We start from the raw sequence: 23,552 nt of genomic DNA on the forward strand, positions 1-23,552 counted from the left end.
ATTGTCTTTCTCATCCTGAAACTGTGATAAGAAAAAATGTCAAAACCTCCTGATAAGTCTTTTGTAAAGTAGCATGAATTTTTTATGTAGGGAAATAAGGATATTGGTGTTAAAGTGCTAATTGGCAATAATCAATAAAGAAAGAAGCACAGATAAAGCCAGATGTGTGGTTCCAGGTACAGATCTGTTCAGGCTAATGCTACACTGTTTATATTAGGTCAGATGTTCATCTGTAGTCTGTAGACAAGCTTTTAAAGAGTTTAAAAATAAGGTAGAATTTAGTCTGTATGGCTACAAAATAAAATATTTGCTCAAGTAGAAAATTAACATAGAAAGACCAACCATGGTGGTAGGGAGTTTAAATTCACTAATAAGCTGAACGATTTGGGCTTATAACTGTTCTTCTTATTAAAATGCCTTAATTGGTCATTACTGTGTTATTATCACTTAATTACTGGTGATTGGAGCACGAAAAGCTGTTAAATCCCTGCTTTTCTTTGAACATACACTAACTAAACTTGATTTCGGAGGATTCTTGAGAGTTATTCGGGCTTCACAGAGTGATTAGTCTCTAATTCTGAGATATCAATACTGTAAGGGAGGGAATACCCACAGGCGTCAAGATGACAAGTGTCTGGGCCAGAATTTCATGACCCAGTGACACAGATTTTAAAAGAACATACTTTACTTCTACAGATACAGCCAAAATAAAGATCTCAGGATCTCTGATTTAATAGAAATATTTAAATATTAGGGCTGGTTCAAAAATTAAACGTCCAGTTCTTTTACAACAAACTCAATTTTCAATTTTAATCTTTTTTTATCTCTTCAAATGAGAAAAAAAAACAGATTTACTTGCATTTCATCACTAAAATCTAAAAAAATAAAATAAAATAAAAAGTAAACTGAATTTTCCTTTACATGTTAAGAGTGAGCAGTAAATTTGTTTAAAAAATGCCCCATGGGGGCTTATTTACATGAACACTCAGGCTCTAAAAGTTCTTATCTGCTTAACAAACAGGCTGAAAGTAATGCTGATGTCTCTCCATGATCTATGCAGGTAAACAGGACCATCAGAGGAGTATTGATTATTTCTGTATTTATATTTGAATGAGTGTCACTCTGCCACAGATTCAGTGTCAGAGGAAAACTACATCAAATTCTGATCATTTAAAAAGGATTCAGAATGAGTGATATGATTGGTTCTAAAAACTAGCCAGGATGTTTTTCTTGAGTTTGAGAACATTGGTTACATGAGCAGCATGCAAGTAAAAGATGTTACATGTATTACATACTTTTGGCTTTTATTGCATTGAATTTTTTGAGTAAATCTAGATTTTCCAAAACCTGATTAATTGATTAAATGTATTTATCCCCAGCCGTATTAAATATGTTCAAATCCAGCACATATCCTTTGTCTTTACCAGCTTCTTTCAGGGCCAGTATCTTCACTGCATCACTATTGAGCTGTTCTGCTCTGGTGTGATGATCCGTTGCTGGAGGAGTTTGGTGGGTGTAGCTTTGAAGAGTCTTTTAAAAAGAAGAGGGAGTCAGAGTAAATGGAGATTATCACTGAATGAAGAGGAGAGCATTTCCCCTCCAGGCCTGAAACACAAACACACAAAGAGTAAAGGGGGTGGTTAATCCCAAATCCAACTTCAGCCCTCCACTCTTTTAACCACCCATGCCCCTGCACAGCACCTAATCTCTTAATTGAGCCTTTGTAATTGTAATTGAATCATTAAAAGCTCTCAGTTAGCCAACACAAGGCATGTGAGCTAAGCCAATGTGAGCAAAGAACTCACACACAATGAGGAACTCTACGCGAGGAGATCAAGTGTAGGAGGAAGGGGATCTTCAAAAGAGGAGAAAAAACAAATGTCACCCTAACATGCACACACTCTGCACGAAGGGCAGTGACAGCGAGAGTGGACAGACTTTGGCATACCCCCCTCCACCTCTTGCTCTCTTTAATGCCTCCTGACGTTGAAACAAAGGGAGGCAGAGAGGTGCTGAACTGCCTCACATAAAAAAGCACAGGAAAAGATCCCCCCTTTAGCACACAGACACGAGAGAAAGCTGGTGTCAGAAAGACACAGTGGCCAAAATGTTGTCAGGAATTTATAGCCAGTGTCCATCAGATCATCACAGGCAGGAAAACTGAAAATGCTAACTTGAATCCAGTGAGTGCTGAAAATCATCAGCGCAGGATGAAAGTAGACTTCATTGAATTAAGACAAAAATGATCATGCCATTAACAATTCTAAATGAAATTCAAAGAAAGGGGATGAATAGGGGTACTGTGGCAAAAGGTCAAGATTTAGGGGGTTTTAACCACGTTATTGACCTTTTATCAGTCATACTGAATTGATTAGAACAAGAGTTATATTCAAACTTTACAATCTTTTAAAAATATCTTGAAAATTTGCAGCAATGAAGGACTGAAGAACAAAGTGTGCCAGATATGCACATCTTGTGACCTATTAGCCTACTTAGAATGCCGCTTTTGTAACAGCAATGATCAGAGCTGCTACCATTTTTTTCCTTCTCTGTCAAACTTATTTTTGCTTCATCAAATAAAAAATGTATTATTTGAAACTTATGGAAACATAGAGCTTAGAGGTTAACATATAGGTTAGTTTAAAAAACTGAGTTCCAAAAAGTAGTAACGTATGAGATTCAAAGATGATTAGCACTCATTAGTGTGAAAAGACTACCCAGCTACTCAGAAAAAGGGTAGAATTTCTTGGATAATGCTGGACCTGCCATCTTCACACCCCAAAATAGAAACTAAACCCAAGTTGAATACAAATAAGAGATGATTAATGAACATTTGTGGACATTTGTCTGTCAGGCTGGCATCTGGCATGGCTCCTTAACGAGTTGGAACAGGCCCTGCTGTGGTGTTTGTCATCCTGACTACTCATCCATCATCATTAGCAGCACTGAGGAGCTGACAGTGCCTGATGCCTGGTATCTAAATAATGACTGAAGATAAATGGACCTAAAGGTGTTCACTTTGAGGAGGCGTCCCAAACACTGGGAATATGCTCAAAATAATAAACTGTTCTCAGCAGGTATGAATAGTCTCCAGAGGGACAGTATCTCTGTAAGAGAAAGAGTGGATGTTTGATTTTCTGAGCGTAATCACAGAGTGTGAAAGTGGTCTCCATGATGATAACAAAAGGTCTGCTTACTATTTCAACAGCAGCAATGGAGGTATTTTTCACATTTATCTTTGCAGTGTTTGCCTGTGTGACTGTTCCTGTGTGGCAGTGGATTTTATTTACACAGTATGTGGATACCTGATGCAATCTGAGCCTTGTCTGCTCAGGTCTTTAGAGAAGTCCTATAAGGAATCTATAGCAAGCAGAGTTATGAAACGGCCACTGATTATACCTTTTATTTAAATATAAGCCTGCCATTATTGCAGTAAGGTTTCTGGCAGAGAACAAAACGTAAGCTAAGTGTCTCTGAACTGTGACAAATATGGTATGATTCAATACCATACTACAAAATTTAAATATGTTAACATACAATAATGTATTATACAATAGGCTAAGGCTGGTCACAAGACAGTAAGTTATGATTACCAACAAAAGTAAAGCTGTCAAAAGATTTATATTTTAAATCCCAATTAATCTGAGAATTTCTGTAGTTAATCATGATTAATCGCACCCTTTTAATTGCTTTTTAAAATTCCATTATTTTGCTGGTTTTGGTGTCATTTTGAATTTTTCTACTGTCATAAACTAAGGGTAAATGACTTCCTGTTTGGACACAGACCTGCCTTCTTTAGGAATATCAAAGATCTCAACATGAACTTAGCCAAGAAAAAAGAACTTGTTATGGATTGAAAATGAAATGAGAATATTAAAATGGTGCAGATGACTTGTGACTTGTCTACTGAACTGTCTGTAAGGGTTTTGAAATTAGACACAGTGGTGGACTTATTTTACATCACTGTGACTGCCTTAACCTAAGTGTGTTGAAGAGGACAATATGCAATTATGCGATAATGTGATTAATAACAATTTTAAAAATTAGTGCACTAATTTTGGCCCTTGATTAATTGTGATTGACCTTATTAATCTTGACAGTCCTAAATAAAAGGTATGGAAGATAGGACACAATATGACACAATAAGATACCATATGATACAAGACTGCAGGGGCACTGATTGTGAAAATCAGGGCTGATACTGATGATAAAAATAACAATTTGGTTGGCCAACATTTTCTCTGTTTGACTACAAAAAAAAATCTGATTTTGTTCAATGAGATTTTTCTTTTGCCTGGTGTTGATATCTGCTACCACTGATACTAATGTGGAACTTATGCATCGGTACGACAGGACAGGGCAGGACAGGATGGGACAGGATACCATATGGTACAATATGATACACTTTATTTGTTGTACAATGGATGTTATGTCTTGTACTCAATGACAAATTTTCCTAATATGACAAGTATATCAAATCGTATCATATCATATCATATCATATCGTATCGTATCATATCGATTGTAAATGACGATATAGTATCAGATTGTATCCTGTTGTATCCTATGGTAATGTATTAGTAACGGATTGTATCGTATCAAACCGTACCATATTGTATTGTAAAGTATCATATTGTATCAGACTATATACTATCGTATGGTATGGTAAAGTACAGAATTGTATCTTATCATAAAGTATCAAATTGTATCTAACTGTATTATATCATATTGTTAATTACCATATTGTATCAGACTGTATGGTAAAGTTTAGAATCATATGGTATAGAATCAAATTGTATTGTGTTGTTGCTCATTGTACCTTATAACATCCTATCACAACATGATTATAAACTAAGTGAAGTGAAAGGTTTCACATCAGTCCTTTTACATCATCATCTGTGTTTTTCCAACTAACCACTCCTTAGTGCGAGTGTATTTTCCAAAATTGTAACCATGTGATTTCAAGGCCCATTTGCCTCCAATCTGTCAGAGCTGTTTCTGTTTGGACGTGGGCCGTTGTTGTTTTCTGGACACATCACCGAGGTCAGGTCCCCAGAATTGTTTAACAGAGCTGTCAATCAGGTGAAGTCATTCATAAAGAAAACAAACACAGTGATGTATAAATATGCACTCCCCAGCTCACTCACTCACTCTCACAAAGCAAGCTGAGCGCATAAACAAACACAACGTCGGGTGAGAATGGGTACAGAGAATCGAAAGGAATCTGACTCTTCCTGTGGAGAGAGCTCTATGATAACAAAACCACGACTCTGATAAGCACACGCACTAAAACACACATGCAGTTGCTCTCTTCCAGTCTGATGGACAGGATGGAGTACTTACACTGAATGCTGCCTGTCCCAGCCCAGGCGAAGGGGTCCAGGCCGGAGAAGTAAGGGGTGGCTTTGCCAAGCATGCAGGAGCCTTGTGCAGACACATCAAAGAGAGGCCGTGGGACCAGACCGAGGGCCTCCATGCAGTCAAACATGCTTCTCTAAAAAACACAGCTAGCTAATTTTTCCTTCAGCTGCACAGAGAGCTGAGCTGTAAAAAGTACGAGGAATTTTTCTAAAACTGAAGGTAACGGGACGCTCTGCTTAGTCCAGGTGTTCCCTGTCTGTCTGCCTCCAGTTGCCCTGGTCTCTGCCCCCTGACCGCCTGTCTTCAGTCCTCTGGATGGACTAAATTCCTTTTTTCTCTCCTTTTTTGCTGCTCTACCACCAACTTTCAGTCTCTTATCACTGCTCTTCTTAGCCTGCTGTAACTGATCTGAGCTCCCCTCTCTGCAGCCTCTCACACTTCACCACACACTCTCCAATTATCTGCATGCTCTCCCACCACATAGAAAAAGAGGCGGGGTCCAGGAAGAAGACATGGGCAGGGCTTAGTTGCCTGAAGGGGTGTACATCTGCTTTCTGATTGGTTGCTCACAAAACTTTCTCTCCCTCCTTCTTCTGTTCCTTAAAGTTTTAAACTCTCCTCTTTATATTTCATATCATGGAAATGAAAACAAACACTTCTCATATTAATCTCCTCCCTCTTTCCTTAATTACTTCTACATTTGACTCACCACCACCAGGGAATAGATCTTCTTCAAACAGAACTAGTCTGTGATTTAAAAAAAAAAAACAGAAAGCTGCAGAGAGCCTGCTGAGAGAGAGGACAAGGTTGTCCTCTGCATTTTTTTCAAGCCCTCACTGATAACTTACACTTGTCTGTTGTTTCCATTCAGGGGAATCTATTTCAATACTTTTCTGAGGTCAAGAACACATTCCCTTCCTCTCATTTACTTCAAATTAAAAACCTATTAAAAGAAGACTTGATTTATCTTCATAGCTATTCCCACAGGTGTCTAAAAACCACAGTGTGAAGTGTTAAAATGACACAGATGATTTAAAGACAAGCTTCTTTTAAAGTAGCATTTCAAAACCTTACGACGATTGATTACTTCTCATTGATAGAAAAAAAATTATATTCTTTAAATTATTGCGTGCCTATATGGAGACAAATTAAAAGTTGTGGACATTTCACTAACCAGCAGCACTGGCACCTATTTAGATGTTGTTACAGCTCCTTACCCAGGCCTATTTGCCTCTAACTTTTGGTCTGTGTTGATTTTGGCGCCCCCAGTGGAAAGAGTGCTTTGCCTTTTTCTGCTACTGTCTTGTACATGTTATAAGTTTTTTTTTTTTTAAATGAAAAGAATTTATAAAGATTTACTTTTGGACTCTAATTCCTTTATTGAAATGGGAGAAAGGGGAGGGGAGAGAGTAGGGACAAGACAGTCTGGCTGCAGACCATACATCTGTGATGGCCACTCTTACAGACCCTTCATTTGAGATGCCCTCGTAAAGACTTGTTCATAAAACCAAGTCTGGCAGCTACATTCATGAAATCACCACCAATGCCAAAATTACAGACTAAAAACATTTCATAAACTAGAAGAGCACTCGGAGAGCGCAGACCTCCACCATTAGCCCTATCTCCCAATATTACAGAATCCTTTAAAAAATTTCTGGATCTAGACGGTGATCTGGATCACTCCCAAAATTGAATCAGTTCTTCCTTATGCAATTTCTGACATTTCCTGAAAATTTCATCAAAATCCTTCCATAACTTTTTGAGTTATGTTGCTAACAAACGAACTAACAAACGAACAAACCCTGCCGATCACATAACCTCCTTGGTGGAGGTAATGAAAGAGAGAAAAAGGTGATAGGTCTAATCCTGGATTCAATTTTATATATATATATATATATATATATATATATATATATATATATATATACCCATTTGAGAAGTAGATACATGAATGGTTGCTTGCTTTAGCTTCATTATCTTTAGCTAAAGCTAATATTAGCTAAGTTATCAATGTTATTACATATGTCAATGTAGCTAGGTTAGCAACATGAGCTTTGGCAAATGTAACTATAGCAAATGTAGCTATAGCTAGCGTAGTTACATGGATAATGTAACTGCTTTTGTGAGCTTAGCTCAGCCATGTTAGCTATGTAGCTATGTTATCTATGTAGCTTACATGGTTAACAGAGCTATGTAAGCTATGTTAGAATGTTTTCATGGAGGACAAGCTTTTTCCTCTAAGCATTGTTTAGTTGACTTTATCAAACGTTTTATAATCAGGTTACATGTTAGGTTTTTGACTTTTTAACTTTGGTACCCTAATTGTTACCTTAACCCTAAACAGAAGTTTAGCTCGATTTTATTTTGAAAGTTTTAGCGTGCATTTCCGTTCTAACAAAGACCACGTTTCAGATAACTGAAGCGGTGAGTGACTACATTCAGCAAAGGAAAGTGAACATTAACCTGCAAAGAGGATAAAAAGCTGGCGGTGCTAGACCTGCTTGTATTGGCCAATTATGTCAACTGAATTTGCAATGTCACATTGTAAAGTTGGTTTACAGGATGTATTTACTTAACTTTAGATTAGTTGGCTGAATGCAGTTACAATTTGCATTTAATCAGACAGGAAATTGTTCACCTAGGAACACCATCAGCCCAAGGTCAAGACCACTGGGCCTCATCTTCATCCTTTGCTTGTTAATATCTCAAGAACACTTCAATGGATATTCTTCAAACTTTGCCCAAATGTCCACTCTGACCCAAGTATAAACTGTTGATTTAAAGGTGCATGTTCAAGGTCACTGTGACCTTAAATCTTGTGAGCACAGTGTTTCAAAAATGCATTGGGGGATTCTTATCAGATTTGGCACAAACACACTTGGTCTTCAGGGTGAACCGAGTACAAAGATCAGAGGTTTCAGCGACCCATTACCATATGTAGCTTAACCCATCACTTTCACAGTATGGATATTGTATACCTCACAGAAGCATATAACCAGCAGTCCTCAGTCTGGCAAAATCCCAATGTAGGCCTTCATACACTTTTCCTGCACTCCGCCTGAGATCTTTGTTGGCCCCTAGGGGTGCCTGGACTCCAGTTTGGTAACCACTGTTCAACTATATTAAACTAATAGCATAGGCCTTTTTGTAAACTTCATAAATATATTAATAAGATGACAGAAGAAACACTCAAAAACCCTAAAATTTATAACCAAGAAAGACAGGAATCTTAAATACGGATCAAATAAATTTTTTTTATCATATATAAAAATATTTTGATATATAAAGATATGTGGTCTTCATAAAGTAACTTCCTACCACCAATCTAATTGAGTCACTCAAAGCTAGAACTTTAAGTTTTCATTGATTTTTGCCATGTCAAAGTACTACAACTTGTCTTTTTGTTAAAAGCGTCCCTTACAAACAATCTTCAACATCTAAAATGTAAAAAAAAGTACTTTCTGCAGTGCAACCATAATCACTTCTTCTGACACCCACCCCACTGACTGGTTATTGGTTTTAGCCTTAATTTATACCATCACATAAATAATCAGTTTTCCCTCTGATTGGTTTGCTTTTGTAGGTCAAATAAAGAGGGAAGTACGAAGTCAGTTTCATAACCAGCTAAAAATCCTTTCAATGATCTTTGATGAATATTGATTTTTTTCTTAATTTAGGATGGACATAATGACGCTTTTCAGCTCAAGTTTAAGGGCAGAGCTCTGATCTGTTTCAGTAAAAATCAGCTTCTTTTCTCTCCAATTGCTCACCAGTCTCTGCGTCAGTCTTAAAGAGTTTTATTTTTCTCATTCTCCTCTCTTTCCATTTGTTCTCAGCCCGAGCAGAAACACAGTTTGTTTTTCCAGTGTAGTTAAGTGAATTCAGTAATGCTCCCTCCTGGAGCTCACTGGATCTTTCAGTCACAGTGAAGTGTGATTCTGCTGCAGGCCAACCACACTGGCCCTGAGTCGAGATAGTTTGTGTACGAGACGGCCTCCCCCTCCTCCTCCTCCCTTTCCTTCCCTCGTTCAAGAGTGATGAACTCTGGAAGAAACCCCCACTGGGGCTCTAACACCCCCCCCATACACACTAAACAGACACATACACACACATGGACTTCCCAAATAGTCCTGCCTGTGGCTTCATATGTTTCATTCTACTCTTGTGTTGAAAATCTCTGTTTTCTCTTTCTTTAGACTTTTTCAGTTTTGGTTTGTTTGGACTCATACAAAGCCCCTAAATCTATCCAATCTCTGTTTATTTTGAAGAAAATACAATGCACCCTCTCTGCTGTATCATCCCTTAACTTCTATTATACATTTGGGAAGTTTATAACTGCCTTCTCTTTTATGACTTACAAAGGGGATTTTTTTAAATCGTGTATTTCACCATCACAGCCAGGAGCCACACACAAACAAGCTCTCACAGACAACACAATGGTGCACTGCAGGGAGCAGAATTGCTCACTATCAGCCTGCTAAGCTCTCTCCACACCTTGAGACATTTACCCTCCCTGCCTCCAGCACACTGCCGCACCTTTAATGGGTACAAATACACGGCCAATGTGAAGAAGTACCCAGCTATGTCTCTAACTTCCCTTAAATCTGCAGCTTTGTAACTTTCACACGCATAATGTCTAAGAGGGGCCAGTCACATTACAAGAATTCAGAACCAGGCTCTTCACGTCTGACATGCACACAGAACAATGGCCTCTCTCTCCGTCTGTGTGTTTCAGCTTCTCCAGCTCAGCCGCAGATATTTGTACAAAGTCTCTCTATGGTCATCAGCGAACACACAAATATAGTCAAAAATGTGAAGAGAAGAAGCGCGAGAGTGCTGGTTTGTGATATTCATGGGTGTTGGAATGTGCAGCCTACAGAGTGGCAGGGGAAATGTGTGCGTTTGGATGCATGAAGAGTTTTTGTGTGTGCTTAAACAGAGTGCCCACGATGAAAGACACAAAGAACAACACACAAGCAGCACTCTGCGCCTTTAGGTTCAAGTTACTAATATCACACACACACTCTCCAAACATTGCAAAGAACAAGATGTGACAAGCACAGAAATCACAGAGGACATTGTGTTCATTGTGGAAAAATACACATCTTTTCCTCCTGATCACTCAGATCCATTTCTTATCCTTTCAAAACTAAAAGGGATTGAGATGTCGGGAAATTCTGATCCTAATGTCATGAATAAAGGCCAATTGCATTGTTCCAAAACACTTAGAGAGAAATATTTACTAAATCCAGAGAAAATCCAGAGATGGTATCATGTATTTACACTGAGTCCAGGAAGCTCTAGGCAGAAAAATCTGCAGCCAAAAGAAGTTCCTTGTGTGTTCTCTTTAATTCTCTACTCCCTGGTGCCTTTAGAACAAGCAGTGAACTTGTTGTATGATTGAAGGCTCAGCAGGGAGCTTTTGATGTTCATATCCTCTAATTTCAAGTCCAGGGATGTTTTGAGTTTCATCTCATTAGGGAACAAAGTCCAGTCTTCCCCTCGCACTGATGAGGACCTGGTTTGAATTCATTTGGAAATCCCACTTAAGCCTCAACTGTAATTTTGTATCATTTTGTTCACTTTGCTCTAATGAGATATAAGGCATTTGTAGTAGCTTCTCCTTCAGTTGAAGAATGGCCTCATTATTTGCATAGTTAACGGTTCTGCTGGAAAATAATCAGAACTGAAAACCCTTGTTGGCCTGACGCCACAATAAACTATCACTTTACAGAAGGCATGTGTGCAGAGTTAGTAGAATAACTAAAGAAAATCAAACTGATGGATAAACATGTCCTAAGCATGATGAATACATTACTATTTTTCTAAGGAGTCTAAGCCTGCCTGCTGGCATTCAGTACATCTCCATGCACAGTTACCATAAAATCTGTGTTTGAGCCGTACTGTTTTTTTTTTTTCATCTAAAAAAGCTGGTTTTGCTGATGCACCAGGGCAACTCAAAGTCTTAAGACTAGCGATGGCATTGGCACAAGTGCATGCAGCCACTTTCACATGCTGCATGAGACCCAACATGATTGAATATTCCCCCATTTTAATATGCATTGCAAGCAGCCACTTCACTACTCATAACATGCTGGAATATGTAACACCACAGAGCACATCAGCTGGGTTGGGTGCCACTTTCAGCTGCTTTCTTCCTCATATACTGTTGGTGTTGCCATTACCATATAGTGCTGATTTGACTGGAAACACTCCTCTTATAAACACAGTATTTGAATACTGAAGTAGCTTACAATTTGAAAACTTTAGTGCAAACAAGATACTGCTTAACAAACACTTGCAACTCAGTTTTTTCTTTATCCTTTACGATTTACTTTCAAAATTAATTTCTTTACCAGTTACATACATACATTTGTTAGAAAAAGAAAATGCTTGGATGAGGAATCTCATCACCTCAAACAGTTCTCATATATCACAGGTGTTTATTTGTAAGAAAACTGAAGAACTGAAATCTTAGAAAACTAAAAGTACCTAATTATCTATCATCTGGCATTTATACCTACTTGAGGTTTACAATTACCAGACATTGAAAGTCCAGTGTGGGATCAAGATGAAGGGCTGGGGGGGTTCTGTGGCAGTGTGATTGATAGAAATCTTACAGGCAAGGGTAAGCATGAAGCCAAACAATCTTGACCTTTGACCTCCAAAAGTCAGTTAATTCTTGATTTAGGGTGGAAATTTGTGCCTGGAAGTCTGGAAAAAAATGTTTTTCATCATTGTTCAGATTGGACAGACAACTGGACAGACACAATCAGACAGACAGACAACCCAGAACTTTAGGTGCTATACATATAATTCTGCCTCAGCTGTCACCTGTGCAGAGGCATAAAAACAACATTTCTTCAGTTTGATAATGTAATGTTTGTGTGATACCGGACAGTCAAACAATATATCAAGCATTGTCACATAAATGTGAGTGGCTCAGACATTTTCAATCTATTTGAAAGGCTTCTCAGTTTTCTGTTTTGTCATATGTCTATACTGACTGACACACAGTGGCCCCACATATCTCTCTATCTGTATTAAAGGCCCAGAGGCAGCATGTCAGAGATGTAATGACACACTGAGCGCTACTAGACTGGATGTCGGGCTGAGTCTCCTGAAAGACACTGAAGATAAACTGATAAGTGCTGCTCACTGAACACATCAGTGTGTGCACACTGTGACACTCAGTGTGAATGACAGCAGTGTTCAGCAGGTACTTCTACTCCATGAATGAGACTAACAGGATTACAGATACTCATCAAATATTTTTCTGCATAAAGGGGTGGATTACAACGTCACAGTCTTCAGACTATGGATAAGAAAGGGACACATAAAAAGGGTGGGACTTGGGATCTGTCAGGGGATTTACATCTTAATGTAAGAACTGCATGATAAAGATAAACATGAAAACAGGGAGCTCATAATGTTGGGTAATGTAGTGGTTAAAGAAGCCTGGAGTCAATCTAAGTGTTTGGATCTTGTTATGTCTGAGTGATATTCCAAAACATTTGGAACATAAAAAGGGAGAAAAATCTAAATAAAACCAAATAAACATTCAGATAATTGTGTAAAAAGAAAAAAGAGCAAAAACCTCATCTTTACATTAAAATGTTGTCAGTCTGTGTAAGTCACTGCATGTTTATTCCTGTAGTCTTACTCACTCGATTACTGTGAAGTGCAACAGCACCCCCTGTGACTCAAAACTCCTCCATACAACACAGTTCAGTGAGAAACTCATTCATATGCCCTTAACCGTACCTTTTCCGCGAAGACATGAATGTTCCTGGCTGTTTAGTTTTAGTGTTTGTGAAAGCAAGAAATTAGTCAAGAGGAAATGTAATGTTTGCTGTTTTTTTTCCTGGCTGCCCTTTATGCCATCCGCCCTGGTTAACCACATGGAAAAAACATTCTCTTTTTCTCTGCTTCTTCCATGTTTACTACATCGCTTCTTCTTCTCCTCTACTCAATGCATGCATGAATTAAAGCCTGATTAAAATCTTTAATTGGCCCTGAAGGCTAAAATGTGGAGAGTCCCCGCTGTTGTGCAGAAAAACAGGATAGGAGACATAGATATTTGGCCTTCTGTCCTGTCATGTGAAAGGGCGTCAAATTAAGATTTTTCACCTCATGATTGAACTACAGACAAGTGAAAACTCATGATTATATTAAATATTTTAAAAATACTTTGCTCTCAAGTCTCATTTATGCTTGTTTGGCAATGAATGTTTCATTTTCATCATTATGCCCTACAAGGTAACTTTTATTTTTTACTTTGTTTCTATGAAATGTTAAAAGAGTAAATAAACCCCAAGACCATTCTTTCATCTGAAAACATATGCACAATGTATATGGTTATTTAAGTCAGAAATCTGACTCTGGTTACAGAATTTTGAAAAAAGAAGTTGGAATTCAAGCAGCCTTCTCCTGTATGTTTCTCTCTGTCTCTGCTCGAACTTAGAGTCTTAGGGTCTGTCTTTGTTCTACTTAGGGTTCAAACTGCAACAGTTCTTCATATATACATTTGGATGGTTGAACTTTTTTCAATTTGGGTCATGATTTCTCCTGAGGAGGTGGTACTGGGTCCTGACATGACCAGTTGAGAATGACAGTTCTGGAGAAGTGGTTCCCAACCTTTTCTCCTTAAAGCACCCTTCCCTTCTTCTACCTTAAGAAAAAAGGCCCCCACCATGACCCACCTGCATAGACGTGATACATCGCTGTCAAAAATCAATACTGATTGCAATTGTTTCAGAAAAAAAGGTCTACATGTGTGTTTTTTAGCATCAATAAGCGTTTATCATTATATTATTCATTATTGCTGAATTTCTTGTGCTCTGATTGCACATGTGTCACCTGACTTTAATATACCTTTTCTGATTGATATGATGTACAGTATTTTTAACTTGCTAATGTACTTTATGTCTTGTGAATATATTTGATATGCATTTTCATTATTTTTATGCTCAACGTCATTGTAAATGAGGGCTTGCCCTCAATGATTTTCGAGTTTAAATCAAGATAAATAAAAATAAATAAATAAATAATAAATAAATGTTTTTTAACATACACAAATCTAATTTTGACAAAGCCTAATGCCTCCTCTGACATCTTTTGCACCATCCCTAGGGGGTTCTGGACCCCAGGTTGGGAACCAATGCTCTAGAGCAGTGGTTCTCAAATGGTGTGCCGTGGCACACTGGTGTGCCTTGAGACAAATCTAGGTGTGCCTTGAAAATTAGTCTAACTTTACATAGGTACTACAACTATGCAACAACTAAAGAGACTATAGCCAATGTCCTTATTGCATGTAAGCGTTACATGTTGCATTGCATCATATAGCATTGCATGCTCACTGTCAATCTGCTATCTGTTAAATATGCAAATGTAAATTTACATGTAAAAAGATTACATCTCATGCTTTTACTTAGAAAATCGGAGGTATGGTGTCTGTAACAGCTGTGAGCCACATAGTTTTATCTCTATGTTAGCACAAGTCAGACCATAAAACTTTATAAATGGGTATGGAGAATATCCATGCAGCACACTCCTCTTTGTAAAACAAGCTAACAAGTTTCGGGAGTGAGAAAAGTGGAAAAAAAAAATGAATATCCTCTGGTGGGACACTCCTGGTGTCTTGTTATCCTTTGTGCAACCTCTTCCCTTGTTACTTGTCCATCTTAATAGGAGCGACAGAGAAAAAATAGGAACAGGGTGACTGGGGATAAACCTAGGGAGCTGCAGTGCATCACTTGCAGAGTGTCAGGATGCTACAAAAGGAAACTCTGTAACCAAACTGATGTTGGAGATGGCGCTGGCTCACATTGCATGCAGTTGGGACTGGGACATGTTGCTACTTGCTACACATGCTAAAGAGGCTATTTTGCAAGGACATTAATATGGTGTGCCTTGAGATGTCAGCTTGCTTTTTGGTGTGCCTTTGGCAAAAAAGTTTGAAAACCATTGTTCTAGAGGACCATGTATCATCACTTATAACTAATAATCAAATACACACAGGCAGCAGTGACTGTATGATGCTGGGGCTAATGGTAACAGTTGTAAAAAGTGAGTGGGCATGCCACGCCCCCTCCCCTGCCTGTCCATGGTGTTCTAGAGACCTTAAAAAAATAATAATTCCAGGGCGGGTACACCTCAGTCAAAATTTTGGGGTTGAGTTACTCTTTAAAATGGACAGTCTTTCAGGATGTGAGAGTGTTATTTAGTGGAGTATGAAAGATCTCCAAAGTTCGATGGAAAAGTCATGTTTTATACTTTGTATTACTTACACAATGCAGCCATTTCTTTAGGAAGGTCTGCCCCAAACCGGCCAAATAGGTGACTACTGGCCAGCAGATCAAAGGGGGAGTGACTCCGCATTGAGTTAAAGGTGAATGGGTACATGGCACGGGGGAAGCCGGTCATGTGTTGGACTTGGTGCTCCCTGTTGGTCGCCATCTTGAAAAGTGCTGCGGGTGTTTTAAGGGACTTCTCTCTGACTCTGGTCTCCTCTTCCTTCTCTGTCTTTTTCAGGAGCCTACAGAGAGTCCGAAAAGGGACAGTGCCATCCAGCCCCTCCCAGCTGCTAACTCCTCTGATGTCAGGCTGCAGAGAGGCAAGGAGAATGATGATGAGGAGGGAGGAGGAGTGGTACCAAAGCCTGATCAGGTCCAGGCTCTGTGGAAAAGAAGAAAGGAAAGAACTGTTAGACACTTATTTTAGCCTAGAAATCAAAATGACCTAAAATCATGACAGAACATCAGCCAGTGTCTTTCTGTAACTAAAATAAGCCTGACAACTCAAAGGCAGACTTAAAAAAAAACCTAGAAAAATAAAGAACGGAAAGAGATAATGTGGTGAAAAACATCTAAAAAGTTAAAAGCAAAGTGTTGCCATGATTTCAGCGGGTGTTGTATGATTTGAAACAGAACTCTATTATAGAGAGCTTTCTGTTCCCTCTGCCAGCCTGCCAGAGAACAGCCAGCCACAACATGGGCACAATTAACCCTTTACAGCTACACACACACAGTCCACTCATTCTCTCTGTACCCCCCACTGCAAACCAGACGTTCCTGTGTGGGAACACGCTGCACACACCACTGTGGGCTGTATATAATTACAATGCTTTACCTGGCACTGTGTCTGCATGTTAAATGAGGGCAGTCAACTTGTCTCTAGTTTCTGTATGATCCACTCAACCCATTCAGTGATTTCATGACTCGGAGGAGCTTAACCCTTTGTGATTAAATACAGCTCTGCCAAAGAATGAGTTGTTGTTTTTGGTCTGCTTCAGCAAAGGGATCAAACACTCAGCATGAGTGAGAAACATGATGAGAGTGTTGTTACAAACTACAAAGGTTAATACATAGATACAGCTAGAAACAGAGTCAATATTAAAACATAGAGACTTTAAATAAGTGAAAAAACACAGCTAAAGTATAACCTGATCTCTGCTTTCTAGAAATATTATGGAGTCCAGGTCGCCTTGTTTCATTATTTGTCGTTTCTTTTATTTAACACCTGTTTTAAGTTTTTAAATCTTATTCTTTAATTAAATCATATTTAAGCTGCTCCTCTTTTATTCAGTAACTTTTCAAGTGTTTGTCTTTTATTCAGTATGTCTTCTTGTTTTTGTCCCTTTATTTTTCTTCATTCAGTGTGAGGTTTTTATGCCATATAAAACCCTTTGTAACACTGGTTTTGAGAGCTGTAAAAACAAACAAACGAGGCAAAAAAAAAAAAAAAAAAAAAATCAATAACTGGTGTCCCAGTTACTGTTAATGACCCACAGACATATTTCTAAGCAGGAATAGGTTTGTACAATTACATAATCTCGAACGTCCATTGGGGATCGGGAAGTGGGGGACAGCCAGAAATTAATGAGGAACAATAAAAATTAGTACTTTATAGTTCTAAATGGAGCTCTATGCTGCAGTTATTAAAATATCTACATACACTAGGTACTAAAAAGTGATTTTTACCACAGTTTAACTGATTTACCTGGTGTGAGGGTGATCAATATCACAAATGACTCAGTCCTACGGACCTTCTAGCTTCTTCTCACCAGATGAAAGGAAACAAGACTCTGGAGTCTTACACTGAGCTAAAAGACTAGCAGCGCCCCTTTAAGATACAAAAAAATCACTATTTTTTTAACAGATACACTTTTGTTGAAACATTGATGTGCTATCAGCTCAATAAACCTTGTGGAGTGAGAGATCGAGTAATGATGTGCCATTCACAAATGGGCCTGTTCTACAAAAAGGCTTTTTAATGCTAGCCATAGTAGCTAGCTCTTGTTTGAGTGCCAGTTTCCTTTCCTCCATCCTTTGTCATTATTTAATCCACATATTAATATTCAAACTGTTACCAAATGAAGAGCCATTCTGAAGCCAAACAACCAGCTCTATTGAGCTGAGCTAAATGATCTGGATCTCTTTAAAGAGATGAATTTTCTGTCACAACGTACAAGAATGGATCGTCATCAGCTAAAGATACACAGGTAAAATCAGTTTAATAAAACTATAATGAACCAACCATATGCGTTGAGTTGTGTGGCACCATTTGTCCAGGTTTTGGATGGAAGCTTTTTTGATTTCTCCACTTTCTAAACAGTTTTTTGCCTAAATATTTCACCACTTTCAGAGCACAAAAGTAGTTTAAGAATTAAAAATATCTTATTTTCACACTTTGAATGCTTGACATAATAATAAACGTCTCAAAATATGGTCTTTTGGTAGCGTTTCTCTATATGGAAGAAATCACTTCTTGCCCCCACCCGTGGGTGTTCTCCACTGCTATGTGACGTCGTCTGCAAAGAATGCATTAACAACTTAGTTTGCTATTTCAGTTTCAGTATCTTTTGCATATATTTGACTTTTCATTTTTGTCCTCACTGCTGTATCTGTATGGTTTTTAGATAACTAACAAAATAATACTTAAGTAAATATAAAAAATATATAATTTAACTCCAGTTTGAATTAAAGTAATTTGAATAAAGAAAATATTTACATGAAAAAAAAACCCCAAGCAAACACAAACATCAAGAGGAAAAAGAAAAGGAGCAGGTGGAAGGGGTTGTGTGCAGTGGTATAATGGCATAAGCGCACAAATGCACAAAGGTGAACAATAAGCTGGAAGGAGAAGAGATAAATGTAGAGTTAAGAATGTGTAGACAAACTTAAACCATTTCACTGAATCAACATGAACATGGCAGGGCTCTTTTTTGAGGGTTTTCAGTCACCACACATTTCTCAGCACTTAAAGAAGACTAATTATATTCAACAGTGAAGATTACATTAACCACTCCAGTCATCTGTTTTCCTGAAAATGCTTCACCACATTGTCACCACACCAACAGAACATTTTTTAAAATGTGCTGAAAAACAACAACCCAATGTCACCAAAATTCTCAATATACCAAAAACAGATGGATTTACTAAGATATTGTTTATTGCCAACACTACACTGACAAAGTCATTAAGAGCTTAGTTCACACTCTCTTAATTATATCTCTGCACTAAAGAACCACATAGTATTTAAGATAAGCAGCTAGTTTCTCACAGCTGATGGCAAAGTTGTGTTTTTTAAATACCAACCTAACAATGATAGCTTTGTGTAAAGCTAAACTGTGTTTTCTCCAACTCCGTTTATTTAAAGCTTGAGATGTGGTTTAAAATGTAAAAGTACAGGATGATAACATCGTCTCCAGTTAATTTTTGCCCTAACAACAACTATTAAACTGTTCAAATCAAGCAAGAATGTGACACCATTTAACTTTCAAAATCACTGAAGCTGGTCCCCACAGTTCCTCGACATTTACTGTGGGTTGATTAAGAAAAATTGATGCTATAGAGGGATAACCGTGGGAGACAGAACACTGGACATAGCCAGAAACTGAGGAGAGAGAATGAGAAATGACATGCAGGCAAGGAGCCACAGGCTTGATTAAACCTAGGCCACTGGTCTCGAGGACAACAACCTCTGTACACAGGGAGTGTCAATGTTACAGCCCACCTACCGGCGCCCCAAAGGTACATTTTTCTAAATAAACCTTTATATTTGGAGTCCTGTGGGAGTTAGGCCAAGGCTATCCTTTGACTTTCAAAAGGGAATATTTTTTTACTGCAAAGTAGTTCCAAACAAGTTTTTACAACCATTTATCTAATAAGTGCTGAGTAAATATCAACATGAAAAGTATTTTAAAACAGTATGACTCAGAGTAGCAGCCTAGTCCAAGGTGTACCCCGCCTCTCACCCAATGACGTTAGGGCTCCAGCCCCTGCGACCCAAACTGGGACCAGCAGTGTAGAAAATGGATGGATAAATCAGCACATTTCAAGCTAAATCACTACAGTTTGGGTCAAAACTTAAAAGAAAAAAATGCAGAAAGAACCACTTTCTAGACACAAATAAAATGTTTGTGTTGCTTTTTGGACTGAGGCACACTAAGTCATTAAGAAACAAGAATAAGTCTCTTTTAAAACATCTGGCAATTTCCCCAGCCCAGTCATGTGGACCTTAAAAACTAATTTTACACATTTCAAGATCAAGATCTCATCAGGAAGTCAAAAGATAAAACATCTCTTGACTTCCTGAGGAGATAAAAGTTGGTTTTCATACTCTTGGTGGAATTAATGATGTACATTTAGTACCATAGATATCGGAGCCTTCTATATTTTACTATAAAAACACCCTAAACTTGCAGTTTATGAGGCATGTGTTAAAACTATCAAGGCAGTACAATAAATCCTACCTGCATGCTAGTTAAAATCCACTTTTTGTTTAAAACAGTATCAGAAGAGTGGTATGTGAACTTCGTATTTGTACTTTATGGTGTTGTTGTATTATTTACACATTATATTCAGTGACGTTTCTATCGCTTAGTGTACCGTGACTGATCCACAGTGAAAGTTCAAAAAACTGAAATCGTCATTGGGCCTGTGTGCTGCTATTGTTAGAGTCAAAATCTCCCACATCATTTTGTTGTAAAAGCAGCTATTTCTTCCCCCACACACATGCTCATACAGCGCATACTACACAGTCAGCGCAGTGAGTGTTGTTTTTAAAGTCATATTTCCGATATTGACATTTTTTCTGGAGCTGCTTGGCTCCACTGCGGTTTTTCTTCACTGCGAGGGCTAGTCGGGGAGAGTCCCTGCAACTATTTTTCACAAAGAACTTTTGTGTTTGACGATCAAAGACTGTCAAACACATGTTGGACAAAGTCTGCAGTGATTACAAAAGTGATTACATACGTGGCGTGGAATGGTCACATTTTGCAAAACATATGCATACACATGCCTCTCTAAAATGAGAACACAGACACACACAAGCACAGACATGTAGGGTTGCAGAAGAGAACATACACAGATGTTCTGTGACTTTAATCATGTTCATGGGCGAGCAATCAGTGGAAAACACTGCGTTCACACATGCTGAAGCCCCATTGAAGGCTGCAATTGACCTTGAAGAATGAAGGAGTAAATATAGGACAGAGGATCCTTCCACAGACGCAGCTTTCAAGCCGTTGACTCTTTAACCAATCCAATGCAAAGACTGAAATGAGGAGTATGAAAGCCAGATGTATAAAAGGATCAGGATGGAGAAAAAATAAAGTGTTGAAAGCTGAAAAAAGATGGAAAAAGGACGGAGGGTAAGAGAGGAAAAGAGAAGGAGGGGGAGCACCAGTGAAGGAGTTTCAAGCATCTGGCAGGCCATGTGTAAGAAGTGAACAGAGTCCTATTAATTAGAGCCATACTGGAAACTGGATTAATAAGAGAAAGAGCGGACCGTCGTAAAGCAGCATGGGAGGAGAGAGAGAGAAAAAAACCTGGGTAAAATGGTTGCAGAAAACACATAAAAAATAGAGAAACGTTTTATTTCCACTAATAAACTATGAAATAATGTGCGCCCAGGCTGAGGAATGGTTTCTTTCTCTCTAATGAGTAACACCCCCCTCCCCCTGGCTGCACCCCCACTCCCTCCTCACTCTCCCTCCAGGGGAATACACCTTGGGTAGGGCAACAAAAGCAGTGCTGTGTCTCCGGGCCTCCAGGCCTCAATGCTGCTTTTATGGGACCTGGCAGGGTGAGGTCAGACTGGGTCACCCGGTTCTGGTCCTGCTGACAACCAAACACACCACAACACACGCAAAACACACGACACACACAACCGATGCTCACTTTTCCCAGACTATGGGGATTAAAAACAGCTTTGGTGCAAAAACGACGGGGCTTTCCACGCATCTGTCTCTTCCAACAAGCTGCTGCATTCTGTCAACTTTGCTATTTTTCAATTAACTTCCATCGAACGACACTCCTGGGAGCTACGTCATTGTGTTTGGAGCATTGTTGCAACAGTTGTAAACATGGTTTAGCTGTAAACAGATGAAATGACAAAAACAATTTTTTTCAGTAACATGTTTTAAGCCCCTATTAGGGGAGTCATCTGGTCCTGGTTATCCTGGGTGTAAATGCGACCCAACTTTATGGTTTTTCCAACTCATATCAACTTGAGGTTACAGTTATGAACCAAAACACATATAAATATAAGGTCATTACTAAGACTAAGTCAGCAAAAACCTAATTAATTCTAAAAAATACAGTTTTCATGCAAACCAAACTGAGTCCAAACAAGTATCTAAAGGAGCCCAAACCATCAACGTGCAAAGCTGCATTTAATCACTGCTTTTTTGCATACTTTGGCATCTAAAACAAATCAAAACAAACGGTGTACTGGCAAACCCTGCATGAGCTTGAAACAGCCCTGCAGGACTTGCAAACTGTGGGCAACAATCATGCGTGAAAGGTGACACTGCCATCATTTCAGCTCTGCATGTAAGCAGCACTTTAAAAAATCACCGCAGGTTGTTTTTTTAAGGATCTCTGTTCATAATGAAATACATGAGCAAAACCAAAACCGCTTTCCATTTCATTTCATTTTGGTATAGAAATGTCACAGCCTAGAGCTTGTCAGGAATGGGACAAATAGTGTGTTATCCTGCTGAGACTCAGCTCTGTCCCCTCCTGTGGTAACAGAGCTGTACTCACAACAGCCATCTTTAACAGATAAATGTTTGTTTCAATCATCTGACAACATGCGAATAGTTATGATTTCATTAGAGCTCATAAATTGTACCTGTAAAGATGGAAAAAGGGTTTGATGTTTATATACTCAGAGTACTTTGTGTCGCTACCGCTCTCATACACGTCAATTAAACAATATTAGCAAATACCCAAGACAACACAAAGTCCAACAGGGTATTCTTTTTTTAATACTTATTTTTGGGCTTTTTGTGCCTTTATTCCACACAGGAGGACAGTGAATAGAGTTGGAAACGGGAGAGAGAGTGGGGAGAGAAATGCAGCAAAGGGCCTCAGGCTGGATTCGAACCCAGGCTGCCCGCATACATGGGTAGTACCTTAGTACCTTAGGTAGTACCTTGGGGCCATCTGCGCCCCAACAGGATATTCTTTCTATAAAATCTCTGGAAAAACATACAAGCGATCAACATTTGGGTAAACTATAGGGTCAAACATAAACATTGATATTCTGGTTGGAAAGCTTTGCAGCAAATTTACCAGGAAATCTTGTTCATAGTTCTTATTTATGTATTTGGACAAAATATGACTCTTCTAGCACAGTAGTGTGTAACATTTATGTTCAGTCTCTTTGAAGTCTCTGCCTGAGCCGTTGCCCAAGATGCTAGCTATCAACCATGGAGTGCTGGCAACTGCAGTTCATGAAAGGGCATCAGTGTTGTTCAAAGAAACCATTTTTAGAAAATTAAACTATTAAAATCACATGCCCTGGCTCTCTGTCTTTCACAGCAAAAAAAAGTTAACCACAACTTTATGATGTGAATTCTGTTACAACTCTGTTTCTATTAAACGTTGGAACATTGGAACATAAATGTAAGTAAAACAGAATGTGATCATCAGCAAATAGAGTTCATTTAAGCTGCTCCAAAACATTTTAGTCCAGTTTTAGTCGATAAAAATTCCTTACATTTGAGGGCCTTTGTCCATAGCCATCTTTTTTATAACCTTCTTTTCAGAGCACTTCTCACCAGCGTTCCCTGTTGCTAGGTTACAAAAAGTGAATTTTTAGTCAACTTTTTAGTCAATTTATTTTTAGTCAAGACAACAACTTTCTAATATTTTAATTAGCCATAATGTAAAATGTAATGA

At 38.5% G+C, this 23,552-nt stretch overlaps 1 protein-coding gene across 3 annotated transcripts in view; it reads right to left on the reverse strand.

Moving 5' to 3' along the window:
* LOC121506814 (retinoic acid receptor gamma-A-like) overlaps positions 1 to 23,552 on the reverse strand; it is a 73,134-nt gene that overhangs the window by 16,533 nt on the left and 33,049 nt on the right. For 2 of the 3 annotated variants that reach the window (XM_041782717.1, XM_041782719.1), the window contains one exon: positions 15,651 to 16,038. In XM_041782717.1, coding sequence (XP_041638651.1) covers positions 15,651 to 16,038 — 388 coding nt within the window. Of the gene's footprint in view, positions 1 to 5,343; positions 5,793 to 15,650; positions 16,039 to 23,552 lie in introns of those variants that run through there. The other variant, XM_041782720.1, reaches the window with a different exon arrangement.

This window comes from Cheilinus undulatus, linkage group 3 (genome assembly GCF_018320785.1).
Source record: "Cheilinus undulatus linkage group 3, ASM1832078v1, whole genome shotgun sequence".
Lineage (NCBI taxonomy): Eukaryota > Metazoa > Chordata > Actinopteri > Labriformes > Labridae > Cheilinus > Cheilinus undulatus.